Here is a 22,931-nt window from a genome sequence, read left to right as displayed (position 1 = left end):
GGGGTACCTTAATTGCAATAAATAACTACATTTTTTCCACCAAAACAGTTAAAATTTTCCATAAATAAATCTGATTTTTCCATAAATAATTTAAAAATTCCCAATTGAAAAACACCAAAAAAGCAATTGAAAATTTAGCAATAAATAAGAACTGATGAGCAAGGTAAAAGTACCGGCTGAGCCATGCGGCGAAGCCGCATAGAGGATCGAGGAACTGAGGCGGCAGAAGGCCGCCGATGTTTCCGAAATCCGATGCGCCGTAACTGCGTCGATTCGGTTCTAGGCAATCCACAGATCCAAGAATTTGCCCGGTATAATGCGAACAGAGATGTTATTCCTTTTTTAAGTCCGACGAGCGTTAGCGAGTTCGGACAGCAAGCGATTGTCTGTTAAATTGCACAATAGTTTCAGTCTTTCTATCATAGTTCTATAATGTAGTATGTTCGAAACTTTTTGTTGGAAAAAATATAGTTTTTTATTGCAATAGTTGATTTATTTGTGGAAATTCTTACATTTTTTATTTATGGGATTATTTATTCTTACATTCAATTATTTATGGGAAGTTTCGATTTATTTATGCGCTTTTTGAATTGTTTATGGAACTTTTCTAGTTTATTATTGCTTCCACCCCTAATTATTTATTGGTAATTTTCGAATTATTTATGGAAACTTTTTAATTTATTATGGGACGATTAATTGGCTGCCGATCAAGATTGGAAGACCACCGACTCGAAACACTGATGAGGCAGCAATCACCGCATCTGGAGACAATTTGAAGCTTCTGGACGTGTTGCACACTGAAGTCACCATCGGAAACGTGACTAAAACGGGCGCGATTCATTTCAAACAATCCGGACTTGAATGTGCTGGGAATCGAAACCATGGACTTGTTCAACCTCTGGTCTGTTCCAATCAACAATCTAGTCAATTCAGTCCAGCAGCGTCCTGAAGATTTCACCAAGCAACTAAAGGAGAAGTTCCCTGAAGTTTTCAGGAGTACTTTTGGGTCAGTACACGAAAGCAAAAAATCAAGCTGTGCTTGAAGGAGGATGTCCGTCCGGTTTATTTCCCGAAGCGACCGGTGGCTTATGCGGCTCTTCCAAAGGTAGATGCTGAACTCCAGCAGATCCAGGATAAAGGAATAATTTCTACTGTGCAGTTCTCGGATTGGGCTGCTCCGATAGTCGTCGTGCGCAAGGCGGACAACATTTCTGTACGTGTATGCGGGGACTATTCTACTGGGTTGAACAACGCTCTCGAATCCGACCGATAGCCTCTTCCACACCCTGATGATCTCTTCGCTGAACTGTCAGGAGCACGATATTTCACTCACCTAGACTTGTCAGACGCCTATCTGCAGGCTGAAGTAGATGAATCATCAAGGAAGCTGCTTACTGTGAACACACACCGAGGTTTGTTCCAGTATAATCGCCTACCACCAAAAGTCAAATCAGCACCAGGAGCTTTTCAACGCATCATCGACAGTAAGTATGGTTGCCGGAATACCTGGAGTGAAGCCTTACCTGGATGACATCTTGATCGCTGGTAGGACCCAGAAAAACACGATCGAAGTTTTTTAGCTGTCCTTGAGCGAATTCGGGAATTTGGATTCCACCTCAACATCGAAAAAATGCAAATTTGCCGTTACGCAAATCAAATTCCTTGGACACGTGGTGGACAAAGACGGTATCCGGCCGGATCCATCCAAGACACTAGCGATTTCTTAAATGCCACCACCGAAGGACGTGAAGCAGTTACGATCTTACTTAGGAGCCATCAATTATTACGGACGATTCGTGAAGCAGATGAAGAAACTGAGAGCCCCCCTCGATAACCTGCTGAAGGAGGATGCCCGCGAACTGGTCATCTGAGTGTCAACAATCATTCGACAAATTCAAGTCAATTCTATGCTCGAATCTGCTCTTGACCGATTTCTACCCAACCAAGGAAAGCGGACGCATCCAAATACGGACTAGGAGCAGTAATCATGCATCGTTTTCCATCCGGTGAGATCAAAGCTATTGCACATGCTTCAAGATCATTGACGTCAGCGGAAGCCAACTATGGACAGATTGAAAAAGAAGCCCTGGCACTAATTTTCGGAGTAACTCATTTTCACAAGATGTTATATGGACGAATATTCATCCTTCAAACGGATCACCGACCGCTGATCAAGATTTTTGGTTTAAAAAAGGGTATTCCAGTGTATACTGCCAATAGACTGCAACGTTAGGCCCTCACTTTGCTCCTGTACGATTTTGAAATTCAACACGTATCGACCGACAAGTTTGGATGCGCAGATGTCTTATCCCGATTGATGTCCACCACCCAAAGCCGACCGGATGAAGATTACGTTCTCGCAGCAATACATGTGGATTACGAAGTCAAAGCTGTTATCTCCGATACGATTAGCAAGCACAACGTATCCACATAAACTATGCTGGCCCAATCAACGGGTATCATTACCTGGATGCCTATTCCAAATGGCCCGAAATTTTCCGAACGCGCAACATAACAACTACAGCAACGTTAGAAACCCTTCGTGAAACCTTCGCCCGATACGGAAATCCGGAAACCCTAGTTTCGGATAATGGAACGCAGTTAACAAGTGAACAATTTCAACAGTACTGTCAAGAGAACGGAATCAATCATATGCGCACAGCTCAATCAAACGGTCAAGCTGAACGGTTTGTGGATTCATTGAAGCGCGGACTCAAGAAGCTTAGTGGAGGGGAGAACACACCAACTTTTGAGAATCTCCAAACATTTCTGTTTGCATACCGCAATACACCAAACAAATGTACTCCACAATCAAGAACTCCAGCACAGATTTTTCTTGGCAGACCAGCTCGCGCAACCATGGGCCTTCCGAAGAAACCCACATGTGAACCGAAACAGTGCAACGAAAAGCAAAACATGCTATTCAACAAGCAACATGGAGCTACAAAACGTGAGTTTCAACCTGGTGACCTGGTTTATGCTGAGTACCACAAAAACAACAAGAAATCATGGATTCCTGGAAGGATTGTAAAGCGAAAAGGATCTGTCAACTACAACGTGTTCCTGCACCTCGGATCACGGGAAAAGCTGATACGGTCACACACAAATCAATTGCGTTACCGATTTGATGCTGATGAATCATCCGCAAGCCAATCCATTCAGTTACCATGGCAAATACTCCTCGAAGAGCACAAAAAATTTCCTGATTTTGAAGAAGTCGTAGTTCATGAAGACCAAAGATGTGACACACCTGAGCCTGCTCCACCACAAGCTAACATCGAGCCTGATGATGAAGTTGTTCAAGAGGTCCAGCCGATTGTGCGGCTCCGTGGTCGTGCGGCTAGGGCCACCAAGCTTTTAGTCGCATCGTGCTGAGGGGCGCGGGTTCGATTCCCGCCGCAGCTGTCAGGAAAGGTTTTCGGCTGTGCCACTGGGCGTTGCATGCTAGTCCGTTGTCTAGTGTCGTGCTTCCTTCAAAGAGCGAAAAGCTCACTGGAAGCATTGAACGTGTCCGTGTCTTTTTAAGACAAGAACAGATCCAGAAAGCTATCAGCTTGGTTGACCCCGTACTACATCTTCTAAAAGGGGAGATGTAGCAGAGCAGTAGGCTATGCTAAGGTGAAACTTTGAAGAAGACATTTATTCGTTGTTAGACCTCCAAAGAAGAAGCACCTAATAAACTATTATTGTTAACAGTAATCTCTTATTCTGGAGTCTCCAAAAACATAAATTTTGGACGTAAACATGGGACGTTGTTCTTATCGCCATTTAACGGTGATCAAATTGATGTGGAGTATTTAATCATTTTGTTCACGCCTTAGAACAATTTGAATTACGTCATCAAAAAAACTGCCAGATTTCCGGAATGTATCACCTTCTAAATATAGTACACCGTGGTGAAACTACTTTTGACCTCTGGAGCTCGTGCGGTCCAAGAAAGAGACCCGCCTAGACCCCAAGCTGCTGATATGACCAATGGCAGCTTCCGAGATGGGCGCAAAAAGCCTCTTTTGCTCCCGATTCCCAGGACGTTGGAGCTAGGGAAAGTTTCCGGATGACGCGGGAATGTGGAAAAGGTACTCATGTTTTAAAACGATCGTGTGTAGGGTATTGTACCATTTGGGCAGTTGTACCTATTTTGGGCACTTGCCGCTATAACTAAGTCAATTTCAAACCGATTGATTTGAATTTGAATTTGATTTGAATTTTTGTTAGATACTGTACGTGCCTAACTCTATACAAAATTTCGAATCAATCGGTTTGAAATTGACTTAGTTATAGCGGCAAGTGCCCAAAATAGGCACACCTGCCCAAATGGTACAAGACCCTATTTATGCCACTGAGACAAAACTTGGTAAAAGCTTGGGCGTGCTGAGGCTTCCGGTGGACCCGCCTGTAATGATGGGTCCGGACGTAGCGTCGGTTGATGGAGTTCCGGGAGATCGCAAAACTAGCAGAGCTAACTCCGTTCTGCTCGTCCACAGCGTTGTTCCGGTGGTTATTGATTCTGCTGCTATCACAACCGAGGCACCGGGCCATCCGGATCGGATGGCTGGGAATAATCGATCGACATAATAGCGGCACACGAAAGGGGGGGGGGGGGTACGTCTCCGGTCGTCCGATAAGGCACGAGGATCCCTCCTGACTGGCTTGCGGAGGAGCTAGGGCGTGATCGTCTGCACACTATCGTAGTGCGCCGAATTCTTGGCTGTTGATGTGCGGGTAAGGGTCTCCAGTTAGCCTAGTGGTTGAGGTTATTTCTCGCCAATCCAGAGACGGCGGGTTCGATTCCCGTTCCGGTCGGGACAATTTTCTCGACTCCCTGGGCATAGTATATCATTGTACTTGCCTCACAATATACAAATTCATGCAATGGCAGGCAAAGAAAGCCCTTCAATTAATAACTGTGGAAGTGCTCAAAGAACACAAAGTTGAAGCGAGGCAGGCCAAGTCCCAGTTGGGACGTAGAGCCATAAAAGAAGAAGAAGAAGTGATGTGCGGGTACCGCGACTGTTGTTGGCTGCCGTGGTTATCTGTCCACGTGGACCGTAGATGGAAACCGTGTCTTTACTAGGGATACGCCACGACATTGGTTTCTTGTTTAACCTGGTGTTTGCTCCCTCTATACGGAGCAGATAGGGGCTTCTTCCTTCCACACGGCTCGAAACTCCCGAACTTTCAAGCGCGGCACGTCCGTGCGGTGGAGACCGCTCAAACCGACTATCCTGAATCGCAATCGAATGTTCGGCTCTTTGGCTCGCTTTGTTCTTTCGGAGGTTGTCGTCTACATCCGCTGCCCACCGAACAACTGTCATCTTCATGGCTGACGAAGCTTGTTAGCACCACCCACGCATTGTTGCTAGTGCTATCGCTCATTGCATTTAAAAGCGATGTTGATGTAGAAAAATTAAGCGTCATCTTCCTCTAGACCCCTAAGCCACTTAAAATATTACCATTTAGGACGGTAACAGTGGGTAAACATTAAGTACATAATCTGTCAACTTACGCCTGACCACTAAGCACCGACGTAAACTTTCCTCAAGAACTTGTCGCAGTTGTTTGTATAGTCTGCCGTGGGCAAACGACTGCAATCAGAACTTTTATCCACATTAGTTTACAAAATTGACGAGGCAGATGTCATTCCTGTTAAAAAAAATGCAGATCACAAATACTCAAACATTGAAGATGTCTGTTAGTCTCAAATAGCTATCTCATTGGTTTCTTGTGTAAATGTAGTTTATAGACTGACATTTTAGTAGCATGTCCGGGTTCAATCTCATGTGGAGATTTTTTAAAATAGTTTTCAAAAAAAATTGTTCATCTTTTGTAGAAAGTTTCGAAGATAAATAAACAATTAACGAAAGATAAAACCACCTTTTTAAGCTATCTTCTATCACGCGAACACGAACAACAACACGATAGAAGAAACACAATGCTACTTCGAACCAATAAAGCTTGCCGTTGCTATCGTTACGGCAATTGTTTCAATTAAATTTCCAATTACACGACGTGTCAAATGACGAATAATTATTTACACTTCGGTAATCGAAATTCAAGCCATAACCGGAACGCCATTATTCCTAGTTTTCCAATCATGAACTACCGCTGGCTGCTGTCGTCCACCTGATTTGGCGATTGAACTCAGTCGATGGAAAATATTTCGTGATTGCAATTATTGTTGCTCGCTTTAGAGATCCGGGGATGCTGGCCCCAATTGGACTTAGGACAATCGGCTATGGACCGTTCCGTATGCTAAACTAGTTCCGCAAATGGTACAGCCGATGGACTGCTCCTCATCAGCTACACGCTACACGTGTAGATAGTTGACAAAAGTCGAACGAGGAAGAGGCGATTGCGGAAGGATTCCGGGTTCATCAGGACAGATTTCCCGATGCAAATTCGATTGCGATGAGTTCGGTTAGTGTTCACTACTGACTGATGTGTGCAATTTATTTGGCCATCGTTCCATGCACTCGGCTGGATAACTGTGTGTCATCCAAGGTGAGCTGATTGTGATCCAAATAGTTGTTAAGAGTTGCCATCAAACATTGATTGGAAGTTCTTTTGTTCAAACTGTTTCTCAGCAATTCGAGTATTACTATGAAACATTGAAAACTGCAGTGTGTCTCGTCGTCCATTGTTGGATTTTCACTTATTCCCTCTGTTATCTGTTATCACAGAGATTCTCTGTGTTATCTTCTCAAAGAGAAATTTGAAATCGACATTTTGGCAACCCTTCCCAGCAGTGACACTATCCAAGCTTGATTCGGTCGGATGAAATAGTGCGGTCATGTAACTGCTGATGTCGATGATTTCGTGTGCAGCAGCCATCGTTTCTATTACGAATCTACTGCACTGTCCGCTACGGCCCAGTTGATTGAGAATTTCGCGTTCAGCCACCATCGCACCGACACATCCACTGACTGCCCGCCTGGACTGGATTGGATACTAGGGTTGCTGGTGGTGGACTGATCGAAGATATAGTTTGATGGCTGGCTGTGGCGTGTGAGTGACACCAGGTTGATGCGCTGATGGTGGTAGCACAGACGGCGGGTGAGTTGGTAAATCCCTTTGTGTCAACTCCGCCTCCACAAAGGCATTTCGATGTGCAATCAACCGAAAATGGTCCACCCGGATGTGAAGTTACATTTCAATTGTTCAGAAAGCCGTGTCTCTTGCCGGCCAAGTGAGATAATTTCTCGCTCTATTCACATTTCAGCATACACTCGTACCCCCGTGTGTCCCGGCATCATTAGCGATGGTATGAGATTCGATTTCAGGGTATTAGGATGCTGGATGGGCTGATTTGAATTATGCACTGTGTTTCTAATCAGGGAGCAACGGAAAGCTTTTTAACTAATTACTGTCTGGAACGGTGCAAGTGTGTGAACAATTTGTTATTAATGATCCGGTACGTGTCTAGCAGTTGAAATCAACGGATAGATACACAACATATATGCGGCTGTTCGAGTCCGTATGAAGTTGATCATCAATATTAACTTCTTTTCTCGATCAGCCTAGATAGCTGTGTAGTGTCGGTAGCGATTGTCTCAATTGGCTAAGAATAACACTACGGACCGCCTGTTCCGGTGGTAAGAATCCACCAACAGGTGACCCCTAATTCATGGTGTGATGCGGCTTTATGCTTACCGTGCCTAGGAATGAATGGCTAGGGGGGTCTAATAAAAACCTAACCGCTAACGGAGCCTGTGGAGTACCAGGGCGCCCTCCACAGTATGTAGCCCTTACTGCGCTAACCGGAGCAATGGTGCAGTGGACCTTGTGTTTCTCCGAGACAATCAGCTGCCCTTCTTTAGTCTCACTTGAGGCTAAATAAGGGCGGGATTATGAAGATGTTGTTAATTAGTTTAAATTTTCACCTATATGGTTTCGCATTATGCGATTTACACAGTGTGTTCTGTGTATCCTCGCCTTTGGCGTTTTCCAATCGATACCGATTTGGTTTTATTGTTGCTGTTCTTTGTTGTGCTGTTGTTGCGAAGAGTTTAATCTTACCTAGTTTGGGTAGTGGCTACGGTTAAGATAGCTCAGATCAATCTTCAGCATAAAAGAACAGCAACGATCAATCTTTGCAGACTTATGCAAAATGGTACAGCCCAAGTGGCCTTGGTACAAGAACCTTACTTTCGTAAGGGAAATTTCTATCTAGGAAACCTTGTGAACCCGGTGTTTGCCACTTTCAGTAAACATGAAATGGCAAACTCGCGTGTCATGCCTCGAGCCTGTGTGCTTGTCAAAACGCAATAGTTGCTACACTCATCTCTGAACTAACCACCAGAGATGTATGTGCTATCACAATTGATGTATCTGTTGGAAACCTCAACAGGAAATACGTCTATTGTTCTGTGTATTTACCGTATGATGAACCATCCCCTACGGATGCTTTCAAACAAGTCATCGCATACTGCACTTCAAAAGGCCTTCCGCTAATTGTTGGCAGTGATGCTAATGCTCACCATATCATCTGGGGCAGCTCAGACATTAACTTAAGAGGCTTCAGTTGGATGGAGTACTTAAGTAGTACAGATCTTGCATTACTTAACATAGGCAACCGCCCAACCTTCATGGTATCTGCTAGAGAGGAAGTGTTAGATATAACGCTTTGCTCTAGCAGAATTAGTCACGAGCTGACCAATTGGCATGTGTCAGATGAAGAATCTTTATCTGACCATCGCTACATCTTTTTTGAACATTTAAATGTTACTTCGCAAACATTGCGTTTCAGGAATTCTCGGTCAACAAACTTGGATCTCTATACTGATTTGGTTGCAGCCAAATTTCATGGATATTCGCCATCCATTGACACTCCAAGTGATTTAGATGATGCCGTTGATACTACAACGACCTTCATCATGGAAGCTTTTGAAGAAGCATGCCTTCTACGGTCTGTGAAGATCACAAGAAGAACCCCTTGGTGGAACTCTGATCTGGCGAAACTCAGGAAACAATGTAGAAAGAGTTGGAACAGACGACGTTCGGCTGGTTCGGAGGCTTTCAGGTCGGCTCGCAATTCCTACAGGAAAGCTCTCCGGTCTGCTGAACGATCCGGCTGGAAAAACCTTTGTACAAATGTTTCCAGCTTGAGTGAAGTCAGTCGGTGAAACAAAATCCTTGCGAAATCTAAGGATTTCCGGGTGAACGAACTTCGTTTGGAAAATGGCGATCTGATTTCTTCTGATGAGGAAGTTCTGGAATGCTTATTCAGCACACACTTCCCTGGAAGTGTGGATATTACATCTTCGGATGATCCTGATGTCTTTTCTTGTAGTTATGATTCTTTAGCTTCGGCTCGGAGTATTGTAACTATAGAATCGATTGAGTGGGCTCTTAATAGCTTTGCTCCTTTCAAATCTCCTGGGGCAGATGGGATTTATCCTATTTTGCTTCAGAAGGGATTTGATTATTTCAAACATGTTTTGAAAAAACTCCTTGTTTGCAGTTTTGCTACAGGGTATATTCCCAAATCCTGGAGGGATATTACTGTAAAGTTTATTCCGAAAGTGGGTCGTGCGTCGTATGAAGAAGCAAAGAGTTTCAGACCTATCAGTTTGACCTCTTTTCTTCTGAAATGCTTAGAACGCATTGTGGATCATCACATCCGTGATGTTCATCTGGCCAACGTGTTTCTTCATGTGAACCAACATGCCTACCAATCTGGTAAGTCCACTGTGACTCTTTTACACAAGGTTGTTTACGATATCGAGAAAGCATTCGCTCAAAAACAAACTTGTTTGGGTGTTTTCTTAGATATCGAGGGTGCCTTTGACAACGTGCCTTTCGATGCCATATTGGAAGCCGCACGGAGTCATGGTATATCTCCAATGATTTCCAATTGGATTCACCAAGTGCTCAAAAACCGATATCTCTTCTCGACATTGCGTCTAGCAGGGATTAGGAAATTGAGTGTTTGTGGATGCCCCCAAGGGGGAGTCTTATCACCGCTTTTGTGGAATCTCGTAGCAGATACGCTATTGAGGCAACTCAATAATAGCGGTTTTCCTACTTATGGTTTTGCCGACGACTACCTAACATTGTTAGTTGGTATGTGCATCAGCACCCTTTTCGACCTGATGCAAAACGCCCTTCAGGTAGTTGAGGGTTGGTGTTGGTGTCGCCAATATGGCCTTTCGGTTAATCCGAGTAAAACATCTATTGTTCTTTTCACGGAAAGGCGAAACCGTAATAGCGTTCGACCTTTGCGTCTCTTTGATTCTGAAATCGATGTGACTGAACAGGTAAAGTACGTTGGAGTCATTCTTGATTCCAAGCTTTCCTGGACACCTCACATTGAGTTCAGAATCAAGAAAGCTTGTATGGCCTTCGGGCAATGCCGGCGTACTTTTGGTACAACTTGGGGTCTAAAACCCAAGTATATCAAATGGATTTACACAACTGTGGTTCGGCCAATATTGGCTTATGGGTGTCTTGTGTGGTGGCAAAAGGGTGAAGTGAGAACGGTCCAATCAAAATTAGGTCATCTCCAAAGGATGTGCTTAATGGCGATGTCTGGAGCGTTCTCTTCAACTCCTACGGCAGCGCTAGAAGTTCTCTTTGACGTTGCCCCATTACACATTCATCTCAAACAAGCAAATTTTTTCAACAGTAAAATGGATATTACATGCATGACTGAAACATGGCTTGGTGATGTTATTAGCGACCAAATGATTGACATTGAAGGATACAGCTTACTGCGGGTCGATCGTGATCGACATGGAGGAGGGTTATGTGTTTATTATAAAAACAATTTGTCATTGAAAGTTATTAAATCGTCCTCGCCATATAACTCAACGAATAATGCAACAATAACGGAGTACATGTTGATAGAGGTGAAAAGTGGTTCAGAGCCTTTTCTATTGGCTTTGTACTATAATCCTCCTGATAACGATTGTTCTGAGATTTTAAGTGGGCATCTTGAAGAATTTACCGTAAAATACCACCACACATTCTTTATTGGTGATTTTAATACTGATCTCTTAAAATATAACTATAGATCAAATCGTTTTCGTGATAAACTGTCTTCTATGTCGTGCACATGTCTTAATAACGAGCCAACGTACTTTTATCCCAGTGGCTGTTCTTTACTAGACCTATTCATAACTGATTCTCCTGAAATTGTGTTTAATTTAAACCAAGTCTCAATGCCATTTGCATCCAAACATGATCTAATTTTTGCTTCTTTACGCTTCAGCAAGACTAACGAAACGCCCATCACATATAGGGACTATAAAAATTACAATGCGAGGCGTTTACATGATGGATTTCATAGTTTTGATTGGACTCCATTCTTTGGAATTACTGATAGTGATATTCTACTGGATATTTTAAATAATCGTCTGAAATTTTTACATGATGAGTTCATACCACTACGGAAGCAAAAACTCAAAAGTAATCCATGGTTCAACCGGGCCATCGAAGTTGCTATTGTTGATAGAGATATTGCATATTCTAACTGGAAGCGTACTAGAAATTCTTCTGATGAATTGCATTTTAAAAGATTGAGAAATAGAGTAAACATATTAATACGTGATGCCAAGCGGCAGCATGATTCTAATAATTTTAATGTAAGATTGTCCAGTAGGCAATTATGGTCTAATGTAAAAAAGCTAGGTGTCTCTAAGACTAATACTTTTGAAAATAATTTTGACTTCTCTAGGGATGAAATTAATGATTTCTTCACCGCAAATTTTACAGTTGACAATACATCGACACCGTCAATGATACATGTTTCGGAAGGGTTTAGGTTTCGTTCGGTGAACGATACCGAAATAATTAGAGCTTTATATTCAATAAAATCAAATGCTGTAGGCCTAGATGGAATTCCAATTATCTTCATCAAAATCATGTCACATTTTATACTACCATATATCAAACATTTGTTCAATACTATTATATCTAGTTCCAAATTTCCGAGAGGTTGGAAAGCAGTGAAAATTATCCCAATTAAAAAGAAACCTAGAGTTAGCTCTATTAATAATCTACGGCCAATCAGTATAGTATGTGCCCTTGCTAAAGTTTTAGAGAAGCTTTTAAAAACTCAAATTTCTACTTTTGTATCAGAAATGGATTTTCTACACCCACTTCAATCGGGATTTAGGCAGGATCATGGGACCAATACAGCGTTAATGAAGGTTCACGATGATATAGCTAAAGTCGTTGACAAAAAAGGTGTTGCTATTTTGTTACTGACAGATTTTGCGAAGGCTTTTGATCGCGTATCCCATCGGAAACTGTTAATGAAGTTAGGTGAGGTATTTCAATTTTCATATGAAGCAACTAAACTGATTCGGTCCTATCTAACTGATCGATCCCAGGCTGTTTTGTGCAATGGTAATCTATCTCGTTTTGAACATATTTTATCCGGTGTTCCTCAAGGATCAGTGTTGGGACCATTGTTATTTTCATTTTTTATTAACGATCTACCTACAACTTTGCGCTATTGCTCTGTTCATCTCTTTGCTGACGATGTTCAAATATATTTGTGCGAACTAGATCCCAATAATTTTGCTTCATTAAGTGAACGAATCAATCACGACCTTCAAAGAATTTTTGATTGGTCTCAGCGAAACTTACTACCCATTAATTCAGCTAAAACTAAAGCAATGCTTATAAATAGAAATCGGAACCCTTTAACACTTCCTGATTTGATGTTGAATGGAGATAAAATTGAGTTTGTCAATCGTGTAGTAAATTTAGGAATAATTATGACATCTAATTTAAGTTGGGATGATCAGATTAATTCGCAGTGCGGCAAAATCTATGGGTGTCTGAAAAAATTAAACTTAGCTACCAAACATTTTAATTCATCCATTAAACTTCAACTTTTTAAATCCTTGCTTCTACCCCACTTCATTTACGGTGATTTCATTAATTTAAATGCATCTGCTGCTTCGTTAGATAAGATGAGACTTGCATTGAACTCATGCGTTAGATATGTTTATAATTTGAACCGATTTTCGAGAGTAAGTCATCTGCATAATGAGCTTATTGGCTGCAATTTCTCACATTTTTACAAATTTAGGTCATGCGTATTAATATTCAAAATTTTGCATTTGAAAAAGCCTGAATATTTGTTTTCCAAGATTTTTCCAATGCGATCTGATAGAAATAGAAATCTTCTAATTCCACAGCATAGTTCTTCGTATTATAGTCAATCTCTGTTCGCAAGAGGCATTGTCTTTTGGAACCAATTGCCACTAAATATCAAAACATGTGTTTCAATAGTGAACTTTAAAAGGAGCCTGAAACAGTTTTTAACAGTATAATTCTAGTATATATTGGAGTATATGTAATTGTAGATTTTTGTATTGTATGGAGGCATAATTGTCAATCGATTTCTACCAATTGTAGCGATTTAAAAGGCTGCAAGCCTTATGTTACATGAATTTACCAAATAAATAAAAAAATAAATAAAAATAAATAAATAAATAAACAAGAAGCCCTTTCTTGCACTTACCGGTTACGGGTACTCGGTCTACTAGAGGAAACTCCTGTGAACCGCACATCAACACACATCTCGTTGTTTCCACTTTTAGTGAATTGGGACAAAATTGTCCTTGCTCCAAGTGATCTTACAATTGCTTGTACTTTTCCATATAGGACATTTTCCACGAAATTCCCTTCCCGGGAAGAGTGGACATCTGGTTATCTGGAAAGAAGTATTTCAGACGGCATCGTATGTTACACTGATGGCTCCCTTCTCGAAGGTCGAGCAGGTGCTGGTGTTTATTTTCGTGAGCTAAGGCTGTATCAGTCTTACTCACTTGGTAGACACTGCACCGTTTTTCAGGCCGAAATCTTTGCTCTTATGTGCGGAGTGCAATCAGCACTTCAGCAGCACGTAATGGGCAAAGTAATATACTTCTGTTCAGATAGCCAGGCTGCTATTAAAGCACTTGCTTCGGCCAACTCCAGGTCGAAGATAGTTATCGCTTGTCGAACTCAAATCGAGGAGCTGAATTCAGCAAACGCTGTTCACCTTCTATGGGTACCTGGTCATTCTTCCATCGCTGGAAATGAATTGGCTGATGAGTTAGCTCGCTCTGGAGCATCACATGACTTCATTGGCCCTGAGCCAGCTATTCCGATATCGAAGTGTTGGATTAAGCTTCAGATTCACACCTGGGCTGTCACTCAACACAGACAATATTGGAATAGTTTGGAGTCATGTCGTCAAACCAAATTGTATAGTGCTGAGCCATCTCTACGGGTGGCGAAGTATCTAACTAATCTGTCTAAGCAGAATTGCAGCATGTTGGTCAAAGCATTGACTGGCCACTGCCGACTCAGCTATCACATGGCAAATATTCAGCAAGCTGATTCATTTGCCTGTGATAGCTGTGAATCCGATTATGGAACTTCGTATCATTTGATGTGTAACTGTCCAGTTTTCGCGCAACTGCGTTTCCGAGTATTCGGTAAACACTTATTAAGTGAAACTGACTTCAGAAACCTGAATCTTCAGGATATTCTGTTGTTCTTAACCCGCTGTGGTAAAGAGCTATAGGCTCTCTTTCGCTTTATGCGTTATTACAGTGCCCTTTTCAGGGCGCTGTTTGAACCCATTGTGGTACGCTTGTGCGTTAGTACCCTCTTCCAGGGTATTTTTCCTATTTCCCTACCTGTCCCTATCCCCATCCAAATCCTTTTTCCTTCCTTTTCCCTCAGGTAGATTATGAAATAGGCTGTTATTTTGGCGATGGCACAAATGTCCCAAATGGAGGATAACGTGCCTCTGGAGCCGGCCTTCTGATACCTGATACCTGATTCTAATCAGGGAGCAACGGAAAGCTTTTTAACTAATTACTGTCTGGAACGGTGCAAGTGTGTGAACAATTTGTTATTAATGATCCGGTACGTGTCTAGCAGTTGAAATCAACGGATAGATGCACAACATATAAAAACTTCCAGTTGTAAACTAAATTAAGATAAACAATAGTTCAGTAGCGTGGGTATTCAATAAGAACATGCTGAGGATGTCTAGATTCGATCGGTACGATCCAGCGTATTTCGGAATTATTATTGACGCCATAGGTCACCGTGATTTTTCGAATAATATATGCAAACCTACATTTATTTGCTCAACATTACATACAAGATACGCCGCAATACTCGGTTCATGGCTGCCGCTCTCCATCCTTGATGATGCCCAATAAGTACTCGCCAAGCCCGGCTCCACCAGGTCCGCCCAGAGAGCACGTGTTCTCTGTGCTCCTTCCCTTTTGTTACAACCGGAATAGTCATAATAGAACTCAGGGTTGTTATCTGGTATTCTTGCAACATGCCCTGCCCATCGTATCCTTCTGGATTTGGCCATTTTCTGGATACTGTGTTTGCCGTAGAGTGCAGCGAGCTCGTGGTTAATCCTCCACCGCCACATACTACTATCCTGCACATGGCCGACGATCGTCCTAAGGACGCGCCACTGGAAAGCTCCTCGAGCATAGTCCATGTCTTGTATCCGTAGAGCACCACCGGTCTTATGAGCGTTTTGTACAGGGTGCGGCAGGAAAAAATGTGATAACTTCAAACACTATCACACGCTAAATATGAGATACACCTATATGACTTTTTTTATGACAGAGTACAAAATATATCTAGCGAACAGGATGTTGTACAAAGCTGAAATTTTGACTAATTACTAATCAAATTTGGTTTGACAAACTGTAAAAATTTCAGTGTCATACATCATTCCATTCGCTAGATAGATACTTGGGAAACTTTGGAACGCGACTCCGGATAATCGAGTCCGACCTGTTTCATTTATTTAGTTAACATCAAATTCATGATAATACTGAATCAACAATTTGCCGCCATAATACTCGATTTGCAGCTGCAGCTCTCCAACGTCGGTCACGCCCAACACTCGCCAGATCACGCTCCACCTGGTCCGCCCATCGTGCTCTCTGCGCTCCACGCCTTCTTGTACCAACCGGATGGTTAGCAAACACCAACTTTGCAGGGTTGTTGTCCGGCATTCTTGCAACATGCCCTGCCCACCGTATCCTTCCGGCTTTGGCTACCTTCTGGATGCTGGGTTCGCCATAAAGTGCAGCGAGCTCGTGGTTCATCCTTCTCCGCCACACACCGTTTTCCTGTACGCCGCCGAAGATCGTCCTTAGCACCCGTCGCTCGAAAACTCCGAGTGCTTGCATGTCCTCCTCGAGCATCGTCCACGTCTCGTGCCCGTAGAGAACCACCGGTCTTATTAACGTCTTGTACATGGTACATTTGGTGCGGGGGTGAATCTTTTTTGACCGCAGTTTCTTCTGGAGCCCATAATAGGCACGACTTCCACTGATGATGCGCCTTCGTATTTCACGGCTCACGTTATTGTCAGCCGTTAGCAAGGAACCGAGGTAGACGAATTCTTCTACCACCTCGAAAGTATCCCCGTCTATCGTAACATTGCTGCCAAGGCTTGTCCTGTCTCGCTCAGTCCCACCTACCAGCATGTACTTTGTCTTAGCCGCATTCACCACCAGTCCGACCTTTGCTGCTTCACGTTTCAGGCGGGTGTACGGTTCTGCCACCGTTCCAAATGTCCTAGCAATAATATCCATGTCATCCGCAAAACATACAAATTGGCTGGATTTCGTGAAGATCGTACCCCGGCTGTTGAGCCCGGCTCGTCGCATAACACCTTCCAGGGCGATGTTGAATAGTAGGCAGGAAAGTCCATCACCTTGTCGTAGTCCCCGTCGAGATTCAAATGAACTGGATAGTTCACCCGAAATCCTTACGCTGTTCTGCACACCGTCCATCGTTGCTCTTATCAGTCTAGTCAGCTTCCCGGGAAAGCTGTTCTCGTCCATAATTTTCCATAGCTCTGTGCGGTCGATACTGTCGTATGCCGCTTTGAAGTCGATGAACAGGTGATGCGTTGGGACCTGGTATTCACGGCATTTCTGGAGGATTTGCCGTACGGTGAAGATCTGGTCCGTTGTCGACCGGCCGTCGATGAAACCGGCTTGGTAACTTCCCACGAACTCATTTACTTTAGGTGAAAGACGACGGAAGATGATCTGGGATAGCACTTTGTAGGCGGCATTCAAAATGGTGATCGCTCGAAAGTTCTCACACATTAGCTTGTCGCCTTTCTTGTGGATGGGACAGATTATCCCTTCCTTCCACTCCTCCGGTAGCTGTTCGGTTTCCCAGATCTTGACAACTAACTGGTGCAGACAGGTGGCCAACTTTTCCGGGCCCATCTTGATGAGTTCCGCTGCGATACCGTCCTTACCAGCCGCTTTGTTGTTTTTGAGCTGGTGGATGGCATCCTTAACTTCCCTCAGCGTGGGAGTTGGTTCGTTCCCGTCCTCTGCTGCACCAACATAGTAATTTCCTCCGCTGCCTTGGTCCTCCGTGCCTACATTCTCTTCGCCATTCAGGTGCTCGTCGAAGTGCTGCTTCCACCTTTCGATCACCTCACGTTTGTCCGTCAGGAGGCTCCCGTCCTTATCCCTGCAGATTTCGGCTTGCGGCACGTAGCCTTTGCGGGATGCGTTGAGCTTCTGGTAGAACTTGCGTGTTTCCTGTGAACGGCACAGCAGTTCCATTTCCTCGCACTCCGCTTCTTCCAGGCGGCGCTTTTTCTCCCGGAAGAGACGGGTCTGCTGCTTCCGCTTCTGTCTGTATCGCTCCACATTCTGTCGGGTTCCATGCTGCAGCATTACCGCCCGCGCTGCATCCTTCTCCTCCAGAACCGCTCTGCACTCCTCGTCGAACCAATCGTTTCGTCGACTCCGTTCTACGTACCCGATAGTGCTCTCAGCTGCGTTGTTGATGGCTGCTTTGATTGTACTCCAGCAGTCCTCTAGAGGGGCCACATCGAGCACACCCTCGTCCGGCAACGCTGCCTCGAGATTCTGCGCGTATGCGGTGGCGACATTCGGTTGCTTCAGTCGCTCTAGATCGTACCGGGGCGGCCGCCGGTAATGTACGTTGTTAATAACGGAGAGTTTTGGGCGCAGTTTAACCATCACTAGGTAGTGATCGGAGTCGATATTAGCGCCACGATAGGTCCTGACGTCGATAATGTCGGAGAAGTGCCGTCCATCAATCAGAACGTGGTCGATTTGCGATTCCGTTTGTTGTGGTGATCTCCAGGTGTAACGATAAGGGAGGCTGTGCTGGAAGAAGGTGCTACGAATGGCCTACGAGTCCGACCTGTATTGCGAATATTTTGTAAAGTTTTTCTTTCGAAGCGAAATTTGCGCGCCGGGCAGTTACGCGCAGATCTACTCCAGTTGCGCGCAGCCAGTCAGAAGCAAGAAACCAGACGACATCGTTGCGCGCCAAAGCTACACGCAGCACGTTTCCATTGTCTGCGACCAAAACAAACATCGACGCTAGCCCACCGGCTGATCGTTGTTGTTGATAACTTGCGTGGAAAGGTAAGTTAACTCATTATGGTCCTTTTTAAGTTTGTTTTAATGAAACGATATTTTCTGGAATTGATGCTGATTCGATTGGTTCTGCCATCATTTGTTGCACTCAGTCTTATACTGATCGTACGCGGTCCATAGCGGTTGGGTATGTTTTAAGTAATGCAAATATGGATACTGTCCATAAAATGAGATTCACTCTTGCGCACAATTGACTGACAGATCGGTAAAAGTGTGAAACTTATTTTTTTTCTTACTAAGCTCAATATCAGTGAATGTGTCTATATTCTAGCACTACAAAATAAAAATGAACATATTTGATTTTTAACATGTGATAATGTAAGCCTAAGAAGTGGGTGTCAATAAATTGCGCGCCCAATGGTCATAAGACAAAATGGCCAAAATAGTAATAAAATAGCTTCAATTCGATGAATAACCAGGCCATACTAATCCAGAGCCATGTAGTTTTACATACTAGATGAAATAAACACATATATATATATATGATATTGTAGAGAAAATTGAAAAAAATCAGATATCGAATTCAGTGACCTGTTTACTTTTTAGTGGTTTGAAAATTCTGATTGCCTCCAGCTTCAGGTGCCGTCTTAAAGGTGAGAGACCAAAATGGGGTATTTTTCAAATAACTTTTCGGGAAATTTGCCTGTTGGGGATCATGGAAAGTTAATACATAGATTGGTTAACGTCAAATGGACGAGAATAAGACTTGAAGTTCAAAAACACTTTCGCATTTTTTCCTGCCGCATATTGTACATTCACAGCAAATAATTTTGTATCATATTTATCTTCAACTTCCTAACTCGGTGAAATAGCCGAGAGGCAAAAAAGATACCTCACGATCAACGGATCAGTGTACGAATCCATGGCAATATTTTTCTCATATATTATTAATTTATCGATTCGGTTCTAGTGATCAGTCTTGTTAGAGACCACATTCATTTGAACCTTTTCGTCGATATTCGGCCTCCTTTGTCTCCGACATTCGCCACACAAGCAATAAAACTAATGTACGATACAAAAATGTCAAACGAATATACTTTACCACGATAGCGTCTTCGGGAGACGGTTTGGCTTTTGTTATTCCTGTCTTCTTCCATAAGGAAGCTGTGTTGGCCAAATGTGTTTCGTATTCAATGCAACATGCAAGAATAAACTAATACTAACATCCATAATTGGAATTGGCTGCAAATCTATGCGAAAAGCTTGAATTAGACAAATGTCATCGTGTCAGACGATAATGATTTGACGCTTTCTTATGTTTATTAGGGTGGGTCATCGGAACATTTTTGTATGTAAATCCAAACAACTTTGCTGAAGACAGAAAATTGATAGAATGCATCCACAAAGTTCTATAGCAGTTTATAATTGACCCAGCGGGCAGTGATGGCAGAAAAAGTCATTTTCAGCATATATTTCGATATACCTCACTTTGGAGCATAATAACTTTTTTTGTGAGCATTTTAGCACCCTGCTGTCTTCGGCAAAGTTGTAAGGTATATCATGAACTATACTTTAACGGGTTTAGTATTATGACTTTAGTTAAATTAGTAGATGAAATAGGAAAAATACAAAAAAGCACGTTTTCCCATACGAATATCCATACAAATTTCAATCGCGATGCGCAAAACGTAGGCGTAACCGATCCCTCTCAAATTTTGGCCAGTTGTTAAGGACCCCAAATGGAATCGAAAAAACCTTGATCTGGCTAGATACGATCGAATTCACGTTTTTCCATATAACCCTTGACCCACCCTAATGTTTATTGAACTTCGTTCCACCGCTCGTGTTGTGTGTAAGAGGTAACGGTAGCGCACGAATGTAACAAAGCAAGCTGACACCCGACTGCGGCAACGAAATGAAGGTAGTGAAAAGTGTCGAATGCGACGCGAATGATGTGCAGCGAAAATTATGTTATTACACATAAGAATGCTTTTGCTGTGTGGTGCATTTGGTGCGGGGGAGAATCTAAACAGTCGCAGCTTCTTCTTGAGCCCATAGAAGGCACGATTTCCACCGATGATGCACCTTCGAATGTCACGACTCGAATTATCGTCAGCCATCAGTAAGGATCCGAGGCAGCAGAATTCCTCCACCGGGTGTCTTCATCTATCGTGACATTACTATCTCCGGATCCGGTTGTGTTCTGTTCCGCCTACCAGCAGCATGCACTTTTTTTTTTTTTCACGCATTCACTATTAGTCCGACCATTGCTGCTTCTGGTTTCAGGCGGATGTACAGCTCTGCCACCGTTTCAAATGTTCTGGCGATTGTCGTCCACAAAGCACACAAATGGACCGAATTTTGAGGAAATTGTACCCCGTTGAGCCCGGCTCGTCGCATCACACCTTCCAGAGCGATGTAGAAGAGTAGGTATAACAGTCCACGAACTTGTCGCAGTCCCCGGTAAGATTCAAATGAACTGGCTAGTTCACCTGATACCCTTATGCAGTTTTGCACACCACCCATAGTTGCTTTGATCAGTCTAGTCAGCTTCCCTGTGCGTATGCCTTCTTGAAGTCGACGAACAGGTGCTACGTTGTGAGTCATTTTTGGAGGATTTGCCGTATGGTGAAGATCTGACCCGCTCCCGTTGTCGACCGGCCGTCGATGCAGCCGGCTTGATAACCTAAGCACGAACTCATTCGTTTTAGGTGACAGATGACGGAAGATGACCATGGACAGCACTTTGTAGCCGGCATTCGAAATAGTTATCGCTCCATGCACTGCAAATGCCCTATTTTTGTGAATGGGTCAGACCACCCCTTCCTTCGATACCATCATTACCTACTGGTAAATGGCATTCTTAACTTTCCTCAGCGTGGGAGTTGGCTAGTCATTCTCTCCGTTGTCGTTGTCTTCCGTGCCTACGATGAAAAGGGACAAATGACCAAAAGGTTAAAGCCCCTCGAAAAATCAAAAACACACACACACCGTGCCTACGTCCTCCACGCCATTCAGGTGCTAATCGAAGTGCCATTATATCTCTGCATGTTCTGGCTCGTGGCACGAAGCCGTTGCGGGATACGTTGAGATTCTGCTTGAACTTCAATATTTGATGGGAACGGCCAGGAAGTTTCATTTGTTTGCACTCCGCTTCTTCCAGGTGGTGTTTTTCCCCGAAAGTGGCGGGACTGCTATTTCCGCTTACACTACCCGTCATAAGTACGGACTCACAATAAGTATTGCAACAATATTGCATCACCCTGACTCACCTCGATATCTCCAAAACCTGAGGACTTACAAAGATGCTGTCTTCAGGAAAGTTATTCAGAAGACCAAAAGCAACAACTTTTCTGAAGGCGGCATTTTTGTAGGTGTTCTGGTTTTAGAGATATCGAGGTGAGTCAGGGTGATGCAATATTGTTGCAAAACTTTTTGTGAGTCCATACTTATGACGAGTAGGGTATGTTTGCAACGTTTCACATTCTGCCGGATTCCTTGCTGCAGCATTACCGACCGTGCTGCATTCCTCTACTCCAAAATCGCTTTGCACTCCTCGTTGATCCATTCGTTTCGTCGATTCATTTCCATGTACCTGATGGTGCTTTCGGTTGCGTCCGTTGATGGTTGCCATGATGGTTGCTTTTACTGATCTCAAGCAGTCCTCTAGAGGAAGCACATCGTGCTTGGCCTCATCTGGCAACGCACAGAGGGAAAAATCGACCCAAAAAACGGATCTTTTAACGCCGCTGGTTTCGGTACGTGAAGTTGACCATTTCTGATGTTAAAAATACGAGAAATCGATTGGTGCTGAATTCATTCACCGCACGGCACGGGAAGTGGTCCATTTTGCCCTATTTTGCCCTTTTTTCATACAAAAAGAGAATCAAAATGTACTATCGAACAGCTAACACGACTGTAGATCGTTGAAAATAGCTGCAGGTGTAATTAGAGATTAAAAGTAACCATAAACATATATGAAAGATCCTTTTAAATGCTTATTTTGCCCCTTATGCCCCAACAACTGCTGGAGATTGTGAATTTTACATAATTATGAATGGATTTTCAAGGGTGGATTTTAGGATTTGAATTTGTTTTTTTTTTGCATAAATAAAAAAAACGCTAGATCTGTTATTACCAGAATCATCTTCAGTAGTTGTCCAATTTGCCCCATTTTGCCCTTTCATCATAGACAAATGAGATTTAAATTGCATTTATAAGAAACAACACCGTACGAGAGCGAATGAGGCACGTTACAAACAGGCGCGGAACAGGCAGAACTCAGTCTTCCGGATGAAGAAGCGCCAGCAGGAAGAACGAGATCGCGAAGCGATGGAAGAGCTGTACCGCGCTAAGGACACACGAAAGTTCTACGAGAAGCTGAACCGCTCGCGCAGAGGCTTTGTGCCACAAGCCGACATGTGCCGAGATAATCACGGGAATATTCTCACGAGCGAGCGTGAGGTGGTCGAGAGGTGGCGGCAGCATTACGATGAGCACCTCAATGGCGACGGTGCAAGTACCGAAGGTGGCGTGGTAACAGATCTAGGAGTATGTGCACAGGAC

The 22,931-nt window shown here is 43.4% G+C and overlaps 1 protein-coding gene across 1 annotated transcript; it reads left to right on the top strand.

Annotated features, from left to right (window-relative positions):
* Window positions 1-10,630: 10,630 nt before the first annotated feature.
* Window positions 10,631-11,961, top strand: LOC134285767 (uncharacterized). The gene is made up of 2 exons (XM_062847249.1): window positions 10,631-11,630; window positions 11,675-11,961. Exons 1-2 carry the CDS (start codon window positions 10,644-10,646, stop codon window positions 11,678-11,680), a joined length of 993 nt encoding a protein of 330 aa, XP_062703233.1. The 5' UTR covers window positions 10,631-10,643; the 3' UTR covers window positions 11,681-11,961.
* Window positions 11,962-22,931: the final 10,970 nt, after the last annotated feature.

This window comes from Aedes albopictus, chromosome 1 (assembly GCF_035046485.1).
Source record: "Aedes albopictus strain Foshan chromosome 1, AalbF5, whole genome shotgun sequence".
Taxonomy (NCBI): domain Eukaryota; kingdom Metazoa; phylum Arthropoda; class Insecta; order Diptera; family Culicidae; genus Aedes; species Aedes albopictus.
This window is presented reverse-complemented; position numbering and strand designations above follow the sequence as displayed.